Source organism: Acinonyx jubatus, chromosome A2 (assembly GCF_027475565.1).
Source record: "Acinonyx jubatus isolate Ajub_Pintada_27869175 chromosome A2, VMU_Ajub_asm_v1.0, whole genome shotgun sequence".
In the NCBI taxonomy this organism is placed as follows: domain Eukaryota; kingdom Metazoa; phylum Chordata; class Mammalia; order Carnivora; family Felidae; genus Acinonyx; species Acinonyx jubatus.
In genome coordinates this window covers 6147410-6161166 of record NC_069383.1, presented here as the reverse complement: position 1 = coordinate 6161166, position 13757 = coordinate 6147410, and the positions used below count along the sequence as shown (strand labels likewise).

The 13757-nt window shown below is 59.4% G+C and overlaps 2 protein-coding genes across 4 annotated transcripts in view; one reads left to right on the top strand and one right to left on the bottom strand.

Moving 5' to 3' along the window:
• The window catches only part of NOS3 (nitric oxide synthase 3), a 19640-nt gene extending 16089 nt beyond the window's left edge, over positions 1-3551 (top strand). For both annotated transcript variants that reach the window (XM_027051293.2, XM_027051292.2), the window contains exons 22-26: positions 43-130; positions 1352-1473; positions 2217-2365; positions 2729-2923; positions 3033-3551. In XM_027051293.2, coding sequence (XP_026907094.1) covers positions 43-130; positions 1352-1473; positions 2217-2365; positions 2729-2923; positions 3033-3194 — 716 coding nt within the window. In that variant the 3' untranslated portion in view covers positions 3195-3551. The remainder of the gene's footprint in view (positions 1-42; positions 131-1351; positions 1474-2216; positions 2366-2728; positions 2924-3032) is intronic.
• Positions 3517-13757, bottom strand: ATG9B (autophagy related 9B). Of its 2 annotated transcripts, XM_053217866.1 has the most exons (15): positions 11534-13757; positions 10996-11140; positions 10833-10876; positions 10602-10666; positions 10243-10404; positions 9566-9707; positions 7247-8001; positions 6907-7060; positions 6511-6690; positions 5686-5922; positions 5383-5516; positions 5105-5201; positions 4780-4903; positions 4552-4693; positions 3517-4388 (listed from the first exon to the last, which is right to left on the bottom strand). In XM_053217866.1, exons 1-14 carry the CDS (start codon positions 11534-11536, stop codon positions 4566-4568), a joined length of 2370 nt encoding a protein of 789 aa, XP_053073841.1. In that variant the 5' UTR covers positions 11537-13757; the 3' UTR covers positions 3517-4388; positions 4552-4565. The 2 variants fall into 2 exon arrangements, with proteins under 2 accessions (XP_053073841.1, XP_026907096.2); XM_027051295.2 differs by having other exon boundaries at positions 10996-13757.

Here is a 13757-nt window from a genome sequence, read left to right as displayed (position 1 = left end):
GGACGGGCCCCTCACCGGCACCCTCTCCTCCCCGACCCCCAGATGGACTGGGCCCCCTGCACTATGGAGTCTGCTCCACATGGCTGAGCCAGCTGAAGGCCGGAGATCCTGTACCTTGCTTCATCAGGGGGTGAGTGAGTAGTTCAGGGACATCAAAGGAGAGAGTGTCCATCCAAGCAGGGGTGGACAAAGTGCCCCGGGGAAGGCCGGGGACAGACAGATGGCCGGGGACAGACAGAGGAATCAGCAGGTGGTCGCACAGGGTGAGGGTGGAAGCTTTGGTGACGGGGAGCAGGGAGGACCGACTCAACACGTATCAAGGATGGGGTGTCCGCTCAAGCGACTTCAGAACTTCGACGAAGTTTTGGGCGTTTTACTCATTGGGACCTAGCGTCCTGCCCCGAAGCTTCCCCTCCCAGAGACAGGGCTTGGATTTGCCCAGCAGCTCCTGCTGCACTTAGGTACACTATGTCCCCTGCTTATTTGGCTTTTTTGAAAGTTTTATTTATTTGTTTGTTTTTGAGGGGGGGGGGGGAGAATCCCAAATCCTCAATGTCAGCGCGGAGCCCAACATAGGGCTCAAACTCACGAACCGGGAGATCATGACCTGAGCTGAAATCAAGAGTCGGATGCTTAACCGACTGAGTCACCCAGGCGCCCCATCCCTTGCTACATCCTCGAGGTCAGTCTGACTGGGGAGGCAGTCAGGCACTTGGGAACTGTGTTCTGTTCCAGAATTAGTCCTCACTTAGTCCAGGGAGAACTAGTTAAGTTACCAAAGTATCAGTAAGGACTGGAAGAAAGTTAGTCTTCAGGATGCCCTTCCTGCGTGCCGTGTTCAGAAGTCTCGCCCCACCCAGCAGCCAGGACCCAAAGTCTCAGGGGGGACTTAAAAGAGTTTCCAGGATGGGCACCAACTAGGTCCCGTCACCCAAACCTATCAGGAGGAATCACACACTGTACCAATCAATCTACTGAATACGATCCAAATACCCATATTAAGGCTATGACTGAAAATGAGTGAACTCGTTATGAGCCAAATGCTGTCCTTCCCTTCCCATGTTTTGTAAATCTCTTAAACTGAGACATCAGAACATTCTTCACTTCAAATTACATTGTATTTCCTGTGACCCAACCTCCAGAAGCACAGGTCCAGGGAGTTTCTGCCTGCAGGTAGAGTTCTTTCCATAAACACATCGTGCTCACTGTGAGCCAGACTGTGTCGAACACACGTGGCAAGTATTATCCCACTTATCAGTGGAACCTGAGTTCTCTTCTCTCCCCTCAATGGAAGATGGTAAGAATCGGGGGAGCTGGGAAAGCACAGGGGCCGACAGTGTTTCTCCACTAGGGCTCCCTCCTTCCGGCTGCCGCCTGATCCCAGCTTGCCCTGCATCCTAGTGGGCCCTGGCACAGGTATTGCCCCCTTCCGGGGATTTTGGCAGGAGCGGCTGCACGACATTGACAGCAAAGGTGAGACTGGGGGCCAAGGGAATGACTGGAAGGCAGGAGGGGGGAAAGGGACAGAGACTGGAAGACAGAAACCTGGAAGACAGGAAGGAAGGCAAGGAACAGGCCGCAGAGGTGAACAGAAACTTAGTAGATCAACCAGAGGGCAGTGCCCTGTTCACTTGGCTCCCTGGTGCCAGACACAAAGTAGGCAGTCGAACCGGATTAAAGACAAGGGTACGGGGGAACTGGAAGTCTGGAGAGAATGGGCCAAAGTGTACTTGGGACTGCCCCAGAGCTCACCCAGCTGTGTCCAAGACCCAAGGAAGCTACAGGATGTTCAGGTTGGACATGGGGTGTGCAGGGCACCCGGTAAAACAAATGGAGGGGGCTGTGACGGAGAGGAAGGCAGAGAGTAGGGAAACTGACAGTGTGGAAGAATATGGGGTTGGAGCAGGGACCGTGCTAGATGGGGGCTTTTAGAACTTCCGTGTCAGATGGTGCCAAGGGCGTCTGAGTCAGAAGCCCCACGTTCTAGCGCAATGCCACCGCTGGTGGTTCCACCCGAGGAGCCACCACCTCTGGTAAGCTGCCTCCGCGTGAGCGTCGTCTCCGTAAACCAGGGTCGGGCAAGGTCTCTGTGAAAGCATTCCGCACTCTTCTGGAGGCCAGACACCAGAGGCTTGGGCTGTCAGTAGCCAGTGGGCGAAGTCGCTAGGGCTGCGCCCCTGGGAGGGGGCTCTCCCAAGCCGCAGTGCTACTTGCAGGGCTGCAGCCGGCCCCCATGACCTTGGTGTTCGGCTGCCGATGCTCCCAGCTCGACCACCTCTACCGCGACGAGGTGCAGGATGCCCAGCAGCGCGGGGTTTTTGGACGCGTCCTCACCGCCTTCTCTCGGGAGCCCGACTGCCCTAAGGTGCGACCCCCTGAGGCCGTGGTAACCAGAAGCTAGGGGCCGGGGAATCGCTCTCTTGCGCTCCAGCAGGGCGCCCAGGCCCAGGCCCGGCCACGCCCCTCCGGTGCGCGCCCTCCGCCCCGCCCCTCAGCTGGCGCCCCGCCCCTCGGCTGGCACCCCCGCGGCACGCAGGCCCCCGCCCCCACTCGGCCCCTCCCGCGTGCCTTTTGGTCTCACCCACCTTCACCAAGCCCCGCCCCTTGTTTGGCTCCACCTCTCTAGGCCACAGAGCCGCGCACTTAAGCCCCGCCTGGCCCGCCCCTCCCCCGCCCCCGGGACCCACGCGCGCGTTAGGGCACGCCGCTTAACCTCCGCCTCCCTCAGACCTACGTGCAGGACATCCTGCGGACGGAGCTGGCGGCTGAGGTGCACCGCGTGCTGTGCCTCGAGCGGGGCCACATGTTTGTGTGCGGCGACGTCACCATGGCAACCAGCGTCCTGCAGACGGTGCAGCGAATCCTAGCGACGGAGGGCGACATGGAGCTGGAGGAGGCCGGCGACGTCATCGGCGTGCTGCGGGTGCGGGGGGCGGGACCATGCCGGGGCGGGGCGGGGCCATCCCGGGGGCGGGGCCCACTCCCGCTTAGGTCCCACTCTTGTTCTGATCCGCTGCCCTCTTTCCTGGCAGGATCAGCAACGCTATCACGAGGACATTTTCGGGCTCACGCTGCGCACCCAGGAGGTGACTAGCCGCATACGCACCCAGAGCTTTTCCCTGCAGGAGCGGCATCTGCGCGGCGCAGTGCCCTGGGCGTTCGACCCTCCCGGCCCAGACACCCCCAGTCCCTGAGAGCCCCTCTTGCTTTCCATCCCAGTTCCAGGAGAGGGGCCGTCGGTCTACTCTGGTTCTGCCGCTCTCCTGTCGGTGTTACCAGACCAGCCACCTCTCCCTCCCCTCCCAGGTGCCGTCCCACCTCTATCCAGAGACTGCCCACGTATTCCAGGGGATGAGGGAAGTGTCTCTCTCTAGGTCTGTTTACCTGCCCCAGGTCCCGAGGGTCCCTCCCAGCAGTGATATTCCCGGGCCTACTGTCACCCCCTTTTTGTGTTCATTAGGTTTGTTTTAGGTTCCCCTTACCTTCCTCGGGAGTATCTTATCTCGAATCCTAATCTCTAAATCATTAAAATATTTATTATTGAAAATTCACCATAAGAGACTGGACCCGATGTTACAAGTGCTACCAAGACGCCTAACCCAGCCCCATCGATTAAAATTGCAGAACAACAAGCTTTGTTAACTTGTGCAGCTGGAGGGCGTGACAATTCTTTGACAGGGAGTCCTATCCTACACACTCCACTGTGACCCAGCGCTCTGGAAATGTGGCTTCCAGCCCATCACGGGCAGTTCTGTGTTGCTTCCTTGCTCTTGATTGAGAAGGAGGTACAGCCCTCCACCAGGAGTGGGGACGCCAGAGACGAAGGTCACAAAGAGGTGCAGCAAGCCATGAGCAACCTTTACAGCCGGTTTCAGACAGGATGAGGATCCACACCCACTTCCGCAGCCAGCGCTGCCAGTGCTGAGCTCCAAAACCACCAGCCCTCTGTAGAGTCTTTCCACTCACAAGTCCCCAGTGGAACGTGAAGGCCAGACAGGCTTGGAGAGCCCACTGCCATCCAGGTCCCGTCCCTCACTGTTTCCCTTGCATTTAGCTAGGCCTCCACCTTGGCCCCGTCCTCCACCCTGAGGATACCTGGGGATTTCTTCCCAGGCAATTGCTCGAGGACAGTTAGTTGGTGTGGCGTCCCCTTAGCCCCTTCAGACGGGGATAGTCTCTAACACTGTCTCCAGATGCCTTTGGCATCTCCTTTCCTACCCTTTCTCTGCTCTCTTGGATGAGCTTATCATTAACCTCCCCCAAGTCCTGCCCAACTAAAACATCCTTAGATCTAAAGTCAGGGGGGCGGGGGTCTTTAAAGATGGCTTGGCATCATGCCCTTCCACTCGGCCTTGTCTGATCTCCTACGGCTGGAGAAGCCAGGGAACCTGGGGGAGGAGAAGGCTCTTGGCAAGCAGTCGGAGGTTTAGATTCCAAAGATGACCATCCCTATCACCCTGAATTCCCACCACTGCCCCCATCCCTTCAAGTCTGGCTCCACCCAACTTTCTCTTCATTCCCCAGCTCCCACCCCAGTTAGACAATACTGACCCTGAGGAGCCCTCTCAGTCAGTGCTAGGGGCCTGGCCAGGCTCCTTCTGGGCATCTGTGGTCTCCTGAAACCTTCCGGGGAGCAGATTCTGGGTCCTCTGGGTTCTCCACTGCTGTCTGGGGCTGGAGGCAGGACTGGAGCCTGGTGAGATGAGCCATCAGCTGGGCAGTGCAGTGATGCCCCCCGTCAACCCAGGGTCTGTCCCCCGCACACCCTGACCACCTCACCATCACTTGACCAGGACGGCTTCTCCTCATCAGGCGAGAGTGTCTGGGAGGGGCTGGACCAGGGCCTGGACAGGGAAGAGGCTGAAGCCTCACCCCACAGTTCCTGCTGCTGCTGTTGATGGAGCTAAATGGAACGAAGAAGAATGATGGGCTTCCTTTCTGCCCCTCAGTGTGAAGCACAGCCCCTGGACTAGGTGCAGGGGGTTTTAAAACCTCCTCTTCCAGCTCCCATTGTGTACCTCCTTACACTCTACCCCACGCTCAGTCTCCATTTCATTCAGCTGCTTTCTCCCTACATGTCTCTTTCTGGCACCCTTCTGCTCACCTGGTGCAGGTAGATGGCATGCAGACTCATCTCAGCAGAAGCAAGCTCTGGGAGCTGGGCCAGCTTCTGGCCCCCAGTGCCGCCTGGGGACACACAGCTGGAACAGAGGGTGCAGTAGTCCAAAGACATGCCCCTCCCCCCAGGGCCCCCAGGGAGGGCCAGACTTGATCTCCCCTTCCCAATCACCCCCAGTGCCCCTGCATACTCCTCCTGGGGGATCAGCCCCGCCGCCCGTGCTGTTCTCCATCTCATCTCAGGCCCACTCCACTCCCCCTCACCTCGGGTCCTGGGCAATGCGGGAAATGGAGGCCAGGAGGCTGGCTGTGGCTGCGGCTGGGCAGGGGGCTGTGGGGCTCAGGTCCCGCGGGGGCAGGAGGGGGTGCACCAAGAGGTGGGCCAGGAAGGCCTCAGGCTGGGAGCAAGAGAACAGGGTGTCAGAAGTGAGGCCAGAAGGGGAGGGAGGAGGTCTAGGGAAGGCCCGGGAGCAAGCTGGACCAGGGAGCAGGTCAATACAAACAGTGAGTTGGAGGGGAGAGCCTGGGGGTGGTGAGGGCGGAAGAGTAGGCCAGGCTGCAACTCACCAGAGGTGAGGAAGAGTCACTGAGCACCCCCGGGGTGGGGGGGCTGCGGACAGAAGTGGCGCCCCAGGCTGCTGCATCTTGTTGGACCCTGCCCCGAAGGTGCCCCAGGAACTTGGAGCTGTGCCCTGGGGGGCGCCATTGTGGATGCACCAGGGAGAACCTCATCAAGGAGAGCTCGGTCTTTCCATCCTCCGCACGCTGAGAGAGAGAGGCCTCTGTCTGTCCTGCCGAGAGCCACTGAGAACAAGAATAGTCAACCGTTCACATCCTGTGGACACTGCTTTTATAGCTTCCGTGGGAGCCTTGCGGGGTAGGCGTGACAGGAAACACTAGCCCCGTTTTCCAGGTCAAAGAACAGAAGCCACGATGGGGACTTGCTCAAGATCAACCAAAAATACAGCAGCAAAACAGGACCTGGGTCTAGAGCCAGCACAAGGGTAGGGCGCAGGCTTAATGTTTTGCCAGCATGTGCACGATGGACCCCAGGGCTGGCTGGCCTGACCGCCTTATGCCAGCCCCGTCTACTGACCAGCTCATTCCTCAGCCTCTCTGATGGTCTCCGCTCCTGTTTACTGGACTTACAATGTGCCAGGAACCCTGTTAGGGTACTGCACACATCATCTCATGCAATCCTCACAGCCCTGTGCATCGGCTACGGTCACCATCCTCATTTGACAGATAAGGACACTACCACATGGCAAGTGATAGGCTCCAGGTCACAGGTGGTCAGTGATAGAACTTGGGGTGGAACCCAGCTTTGCTTTAAGTGAGGCAAGCAAACCCCTATCCAACCACAACCCCACACAGCCAGGGATGGGCTCTAACCTGAGGGTGGCCGTGACGCTTCACATCCATCAGGGCAAAGGAACAGATGTCCCCAACTCCAGCCACATCCACAGTGAAGTGATGAAAAAAGTCAATGATCTCCAGGGAACGGGGGCAAAACCAGAACAGTAGAAACAGCGGAGTGAGGAGAGGGGACAGGAGCTCCTCCAGGAGGGAGACCTGGGGAAGCAAGGTGAGGCTGAGAAAGAGTCGTTGAGGGGACTCGTGATCAGGACAAAGAGGTCTCCTAGGACGCCTGCCAGGGCCGGAAACCTCCAGAGTCACTTGCCGGCTCCCGGGATGGCCAGCCCGGAGCCCGTTTGCCCCACGCCCTCCCCCAGACCAGACACTGGCGGCTCTGGGGTCTCCGCGGCCCGCTTCGGGCCGGACCCTCACCGCTCGGTACTGAAGCAGCCGCGCCATCTGCCGGTAAGCGCTGGCCTTGCCGGCAGGGCCGGGCTCCTCCGGGAGGTAATGCGTGTGCGCCAAGGCCGCCTGCAGCAGGAACTGCGGGGAACGACCCCGGCCCTGTTCTTCCGGAATGAAAGACCTGGAGATCGAGATGGGGGTGCAGAAGGGGGCCCGCGGTTAGGAGGACGTGCGGGTGGGCGGCAGGGCCGGGGGAGAGGGGGCGCCCAGGGCGGGGTTGGGGGTGGTGGTGGTGTAGGGATTCGCGGGAGGCTCGGCCCCGGGTGAGAGGAATGCCCCCCTCCTTCCCGGGCAGCTCCCCGAGCACCTGGCCACGGTGGCGGTGACCCCGAGCGCGGTCATGGCGGTGAGCACGTGCTCCACGGCCAGCACGTCCTCGTCGTAGACGGTGAGCACGAGCAGCGCGGCGAAGAGCGCGCCGGCGAAGAAGACGAGCTGGCGGGCCAGCAGCGCGAGCAGGGGCGCCGGGGGCGCGGCGACGCGCAGGAAGGCGGCGGCGGGGCGGTAGGCGCGCGCCAGGCGCGCGCGCAGCTCGTGCGGCAGCTCGTTGAAGTGGCGCAGCTGCAGGTGGGCCAGGCGGGACCAGCGGCGCGTCCCCAGCGCCCCCGGCTCGCGCCGCAGCAGCTCCGCGTGGCTGTAGAAGGCGTGCAGCACCTGCCAGGCCAGCACCAGCGGGCTCAGCGCCAGGTTCACGGCGGCCAGCAGCAGCACCGTGCGCCGCCAGCGCGCGGCCAGGGCGCCTCGCTGGTCGCTGCGCTTGTAGGCGTCGGGCAGCTCCCAGCCCCCGCGGAAGAGCGAGAAGGGCCCGCGGAAGAGAAGCAGGTCGACGTTGAGCGCCAGGCCGCGGCTGAGGAAGGCCGCGCTGCCTCCCCAGGGCAGCGCGCAGCGCGCGGGCAGCAGGCCCTTGTTGGCCAGCGCCACCTTGTAGTTGGTGTAGCGCAGGATGCGGTGGTGGACGTCGAGCTCGGTCAGCGGCCGCGGCTGCACGCACAGCCCCCCGCTCTTCTGCAGCGCCAGCAGGCGGGACTGAACCTCGGCCCAGGGCACCGAGCTGAGTTCCTCCTGAGGAGAGGGGGCCGTTGAGCGTCAGCTGGGTTCCTCGGCGCGGTGATGCCCAAACTCACCTTGATGGAGCTACCTCCCTCGTCTGCCCTCTCCCCACCTTCCTCGCCCAGTGTCGTTCAAGGGGCGAAACCTGTCGCCTTTCCCGTTCTGCCCTCTCTTGCCCTCCTCTAACCTTGTCACTGACCGGGGCGCTTGTTTCCCTTCATTGTCTCCTGAATTGTGTTCCTCCTGCCCCTGCCACTCTCAAGGCCATGAGTCTTGTGCTTCCCAGGGACACCTCATAAGTTAACTTCTTCAGGTATTTGGTCTCAGCTTCTCAGGAGCAGATTTTCTGAAACCTCCCCGCCCTGGTTCTTCACAGAGGGCACAGAACTGCTGCTGGGACCTGGGAACTGTCTCTCCTTCCCAGCCCTAGGGTGCAGGCCAACACAGGACCTGAAGCCTCACCACCTCTTATCTCAGCATGCTTTGAGACCGACCCCCCGCCCCCAGCCCCAACCCACTCCACCGCCCATTAACCCTCCTAAGACATCGGCTGTGTCCATGTCTGGGTGGGGTGCTGTCAGATCTCACTTGGGTCTCATCTGCAAACCTCACGTTAGCCCAGTTTCACCCAGCTGCCCCAGTCCGGCTTAGTCAAGTCCCTCCAGGCCAGCCTCTCCAGTCCATCCCAGGCTCTCCCCTTCCCCTGGAAGGAATGGGGGAGGGGGAGAAAGAAGGGAGGAGGAGGAAGAGAAGGGTCAGCAGCCTCCTGGAGAAGCAGTGCTCTAACTCCTGCCTTCCTCCACTGGTGCTCCCCTGGCCCTCTCCATCCTCCCTGCACTCTGCCTGTGCTCCCGCACTCGAGGGGCCTTTTGGAAACCTCTCCCCTTGGCCCTGCAGGAGAGCCAGGCGGAAGGTTCTGCGCTTCTGAGGGGAGCAAGGGAAGCAGGCTGCAGAAGACAGCCTTTGAGCTGAGCCTTAAAGAACGAACTGGGGAACAGAGTAAGAAGGAGCATGAACAAGATGGGGAGGAAAGAAAGGGCAAAGCATGAACTAGGACAGTGAAGGGGCCCACACAGTGGCTCACTGCAATCGTGAGGGAGGCCAGAAAGTGGGGGGGGGGGATATCACCCAACGGGGCCTGACCACTCAGTTGCGGGCTGGTCGGTCCACTCCTCACTGCTGCCCACAGATGCTCACCACCCCCCCACCTCCTGCATCGGGCCTTGGAATGCCTTCCCACCTCCTATCCTTCCCAGCCCCACCCAAATTCCTCCTGCCCTGTAAAGTCGGATGACCGCCCTTCCTCTAAATACCCACTGTTTGGAGCACAAGCATGTGACCCTAAATCATCAGCTGTAATCCAAGTCAATAAAACTCCACTCGGGTAAGGACCAAGCCTTAGAAGTAAGTGGTGGTACCTCTTCTCCTAACCTTACTCAGGGCCCGGGCAGGTGTCGGCGAGGCCTTCTGCCTGCTTTCCAGCGGGCCCTTCCATCTGTGCAGCCCCCGCTCCTCCCTATTCTCTGTCCCCACCCCTGACAAGGCACCCCTCCACAGACACGCCTGCCCAGCTCACCGGGGGGATGTGCAGGGCCTCCCTGTAAAACACCTGGATGTCCCAGTAGCTGAAGAGGTTGCAGACTGAGCGAAGCAGCTGTAACAGCCAGAAGGCTGCAGCCAGGATCAGAAGGAAAACCAGCAGGGGGCTGGAGCGGATCCTGTGTGGGGTGGGACGGATAGCAGAGAGAAAGTGGGGGCCCAATAGAAAGGGAGACTAGACTTGGGGAGCGAGGGAAAAGTCACAGAGAGAGGGACCCAGCTCCACCAGCAGCTCTCAGCGTGTGGGCCCTGGGAGACCCTGAGGCCCTTACAAGTGTCGGCAAGGTCCCAACTTTTTTCAGGTAAGACGAAGGTCTTCTGCCATTTTCATGCTCATTCTCTCATGAGCATACAGTGGACTTTTCCAGAAGCTACGTGTGTGACACCACATCGGCAGCTGATGGAACGTGTGCTGGTGTATTCTTAGATTTTAAAGCTATTCCCAGCTTAGGTCTCGAATGAGGTAAATATACCTCATAAACAAATGCTCTTGGGCGTCCTTGATCAAGTTTAAGTGTATTCAACGTGTGCTGAGACCAAAAACTTGGGAGTACTGCTGATTTAGACCAAAGGACAAAAGGACGGGGGGGCGGTGCTTGTCTGCTTGTCTGCTCGTCTCCCCCTTCCACGCTCCCCCCACCAGCTGTCACTCACCGCTGGGCACACTGGGAGGAGGACAGGATGGCATCTGCCAAGGTGACTTTGCCGTGGAGCAAGCCAGGTGTCGTCCTGTTGTTCGGTTGGTTGGCGAAGAGAATGTTGTAATCCACGCAACGAAGGAGGAAGGTTGTGAAGGTGACGATGAAGACAAATTGTCTGGGAGACAGGGAGTGCAGTGGTCAGGTCTGAGGGCAGGGCGGGCTCCTGCCCCAACCTCCAGGTCAGCCCTGAGGGTCCTCCCCTCCCTGCCGAGCCTCTGGGCTGCTTGGGTGGGGTGCGACACGGACTAAAAGCAGCAGGCACTGCTGAGGGAGCAAGGTGACAGAGTCTGGGGCTTGGGACAAGCATCTCACCCCAGCTGGAAGACATCCTCCAGCAGGATGCAGGCAAAGCCATTCCTCTGGTGGTAGCTATAGATGTGGCAGTGTGTCAAGAAAGAAGCCTGAGGCACGAAGGGCCTTTCTCGAAGACACCTCTCCCTCACTTCCGCAACCCACTGCGCCCTGAGAGCCGCCGGCCAAGAATGGCACCAGCACCAAAGGGCCCTCCCACGCCAGTGCTGCCAAGCCGAGCACAAAGGATATCTTGGTGAAGAAGCTGTCCAGGTTCTGGATGTGGTGCCAGGAGCCTGGGCACAGAGGGGAGAGTGTTGGGACTTGGCTCTCCCCTGAGCGCCCAGTTCACATCCTCGGGAGCCCCCAGGCCCTCCCCAGCGTGCTCCCCTCGCAGCCCCACACCCACACTCACCTCGGAGCCCTTCGGGCACATGGAGCAGGGGCTGCTGCTCCTCCCCGTGGAGGGGTGAATCTTGGGACCCCTCGGGGTCACAGTCCTCCAGCCGCTCATAATCCTGCTCAGGGATCAGAGGCCCTATCCGCAGCCCAGGAGGGTCCTGGGGGCATCGGTGCGAGGGAGGGGGAGTCACTGGGGCCAGGGGTGGGGTGGAGTGGGAGCCCCAAGAGGGGGGAGCAGAGCTGGGTGTCATCGCGGGCCCTGCCTGCGTTGTTGGGGTGGGGAGGGCACTGTGGGGAGGCTGAGAGCCCCCTGGGGCCTGCATCGCTGGGCAGGGGGGTCCCAGGGCCGGGGGAGGGACCGAGGAAGGGGAGCTTCTTGTGTGAGGGGCAGGGGACAGAGAGAAGATGGAAATCCGCCCTCTGCCAGGCACCCGACATGGAGGAGGAGGGAGAGGGGGCAGCGGCATGGGGAGGAGAGGCACTGATCCAGGCCCCAGGTCTCCCCACCGCCCCAGCTGCCCTCGGTTCCCCCCCCAGCCCACTTGCCTCACCATCGGGCCAGTAGCTTCTCCTGAAAGCTTGGACGGATGGGAGCTGCTGCCGTATCCACAGAGGTCTGGGTTGCTGAGCAGGGACTCCAGCAAGGATGGTGACAACAACAGCAAGGTGACTCAGTCAGGGCAGGCCTCAGGCATCCAAGCCGGCAGTCACCTGTCTGACAACTCACACCCCTTCCAGGGCAATCTGCGGCCAAACCTGTCACGGCCAAGCCTCTGTGCCTGGGAGGAGCACAAGCTGGAGAGGCAGAGGCGGAGAACATGCAGACCAGAGACACCTACTGTCCCCTCCTCAGACCTGGAATGGATTTAAAGGGAGGGCCAGAAAGTAGCAGCCAAAATAACAAAGCCAAAAGAAACTCCTACCAAAGGATTCTAAGGCTATGAGGCTAAGATGTTACATCTTTGATTTCTTGAAACCTGGTCTCCTCTCTCTACACATGCACACAGGGATCCACAGAGAAAGGCTTTAAGACCAAAAGCAAAAAGAAGAAAAAACAAAAGAAAAGGCTGGTGTTCTGCTTGCCTGACAATACGAAGGGGAGGGGAGATTGCCAGACTGGGCAGCCAGGTTGCAGGAAACTGAGGAAAGGGAGGAGGTAAAGAAAGGAGAGAGCTATTCCAGAAGTGAGGAGTGGTTTGGGGAGCTTCGGTAGAAAAAGGCTCCTTGGGAGTTCCGTTTTCTCTTCCTCTTTATCTTGGGAAACACCGAAACTCTCTTCCCCAGTCCTCATCCAGTTTTGGGGGCCCCCTGAGAAGCATCAGAGCTGAACCAGCAGAGGGCAGCTGGGGGGCCAGGATCAGGAAGGATAATTTGCATACCCAGGGATGAGCTGGTTGAGTTCCTTTCTGCCACCTCAAGGAGGAGAAGGAGGCAGCTGGTTTGTTGGCATGTTCGACGCCATTCCTGGGGCCCTGAATCACCATGTTTGCTACTAAAGCCCATTCCTGAGGTGCTGACTTAGCTGCTCAGGTGTCAGGGCCTGCAGGGCTTGGGCCTGAGGGCTGTCTTAGGGGACAGTATCTGTGAAACAGAGAGAGGAACAAAGTGCTTCCTAGAGTGTGTTCACTGGAGGAATGTGGAGGCAATCATGGAATTGCTCACAAAACACGAGACCAGATATGCCTGTTTTTCTCCTTCTGTGCTGCCTTCCTGGGACAGGAATTGTTAAAGTAGCTCGGGGCTTGCATAGTTTTATCCCTGAGCAGGAGGCAGAACTCCTTCTAGAGGTGGCATCCTAGTGCCCAAGATGGAATCCCACATTGCAGAGGGGCTAGGAAATTCCCATATCTCAGAGACCTCTGCCAAGACATCTGCCTACAGGTTGTGTAGGGTTTTGCCTGATCTCTTTTCAACCTCCCTCACCCCAGTATTCCACCACATTCACATTAGGACCCCTCCCATACACCCAGCCCAACCTCAAGCTAATCTGGCACATTTTCATACCCAGTATCCCCCCTGATTCATTGACAGCTGCCCTACCAGCACCCCAATTCAAGTTAATTTATTATAAAGGGCACTTTTCTCTATCAGGCACCACTTGGAGGGGAAGGGAGTATGGATGAATGAGCCAGAATCACTACCCAGAAAGAAGTCATAGACCGTGGAGGGGCGGGAGGGGGGGAGGGGGGGAGGGTAACTATGCAAATTACACGGGAGAAATAAATAAGTGTTTAACGGAGGTGCAAAAGCTGGGAGGTGGGGTCCTTAGACAAGTCACCCTGACTGCGGTAAGAAGGCATCTGTGGGAAAGAAGGATCGGGGGGGGGGGGGCGCCTCCATAAGCTATACGGGACCTCCACACTAGTGGTTCTCAATCGTTGAGTAGGCGGAGTGTATCAGAATCACCAGGATAATTTTTTTCCCAAATACTCGTGGCTGCCATCCCTGGAGCTCTGATCTGTCTGGGAGAAAGGGATGCATCACATGGAACGCGCACATGTTTTGAAAAAATTTCCCAGGCCCCTTTGGTCCCTTCGTCCCCTAGGACCAACACTCTATACTCCTTAGAAGTCCTGGGACATCTAGAGTCCGCCGGCAGCACCCATAGACCAGCAACCCCGAGGTCCCGGGTAACGCTGGCGCGTTACTATGGATAACCCCCGCGGTGGAGGGTCGCACGAAGCACACGCTGCTAAAGTCACCCCAGGGCTGACCCGGCCAGCAGGCGGAAAGCAATGCCCCACTTGCTCCGCCCCGCCCACAGCCGGGGGCGGG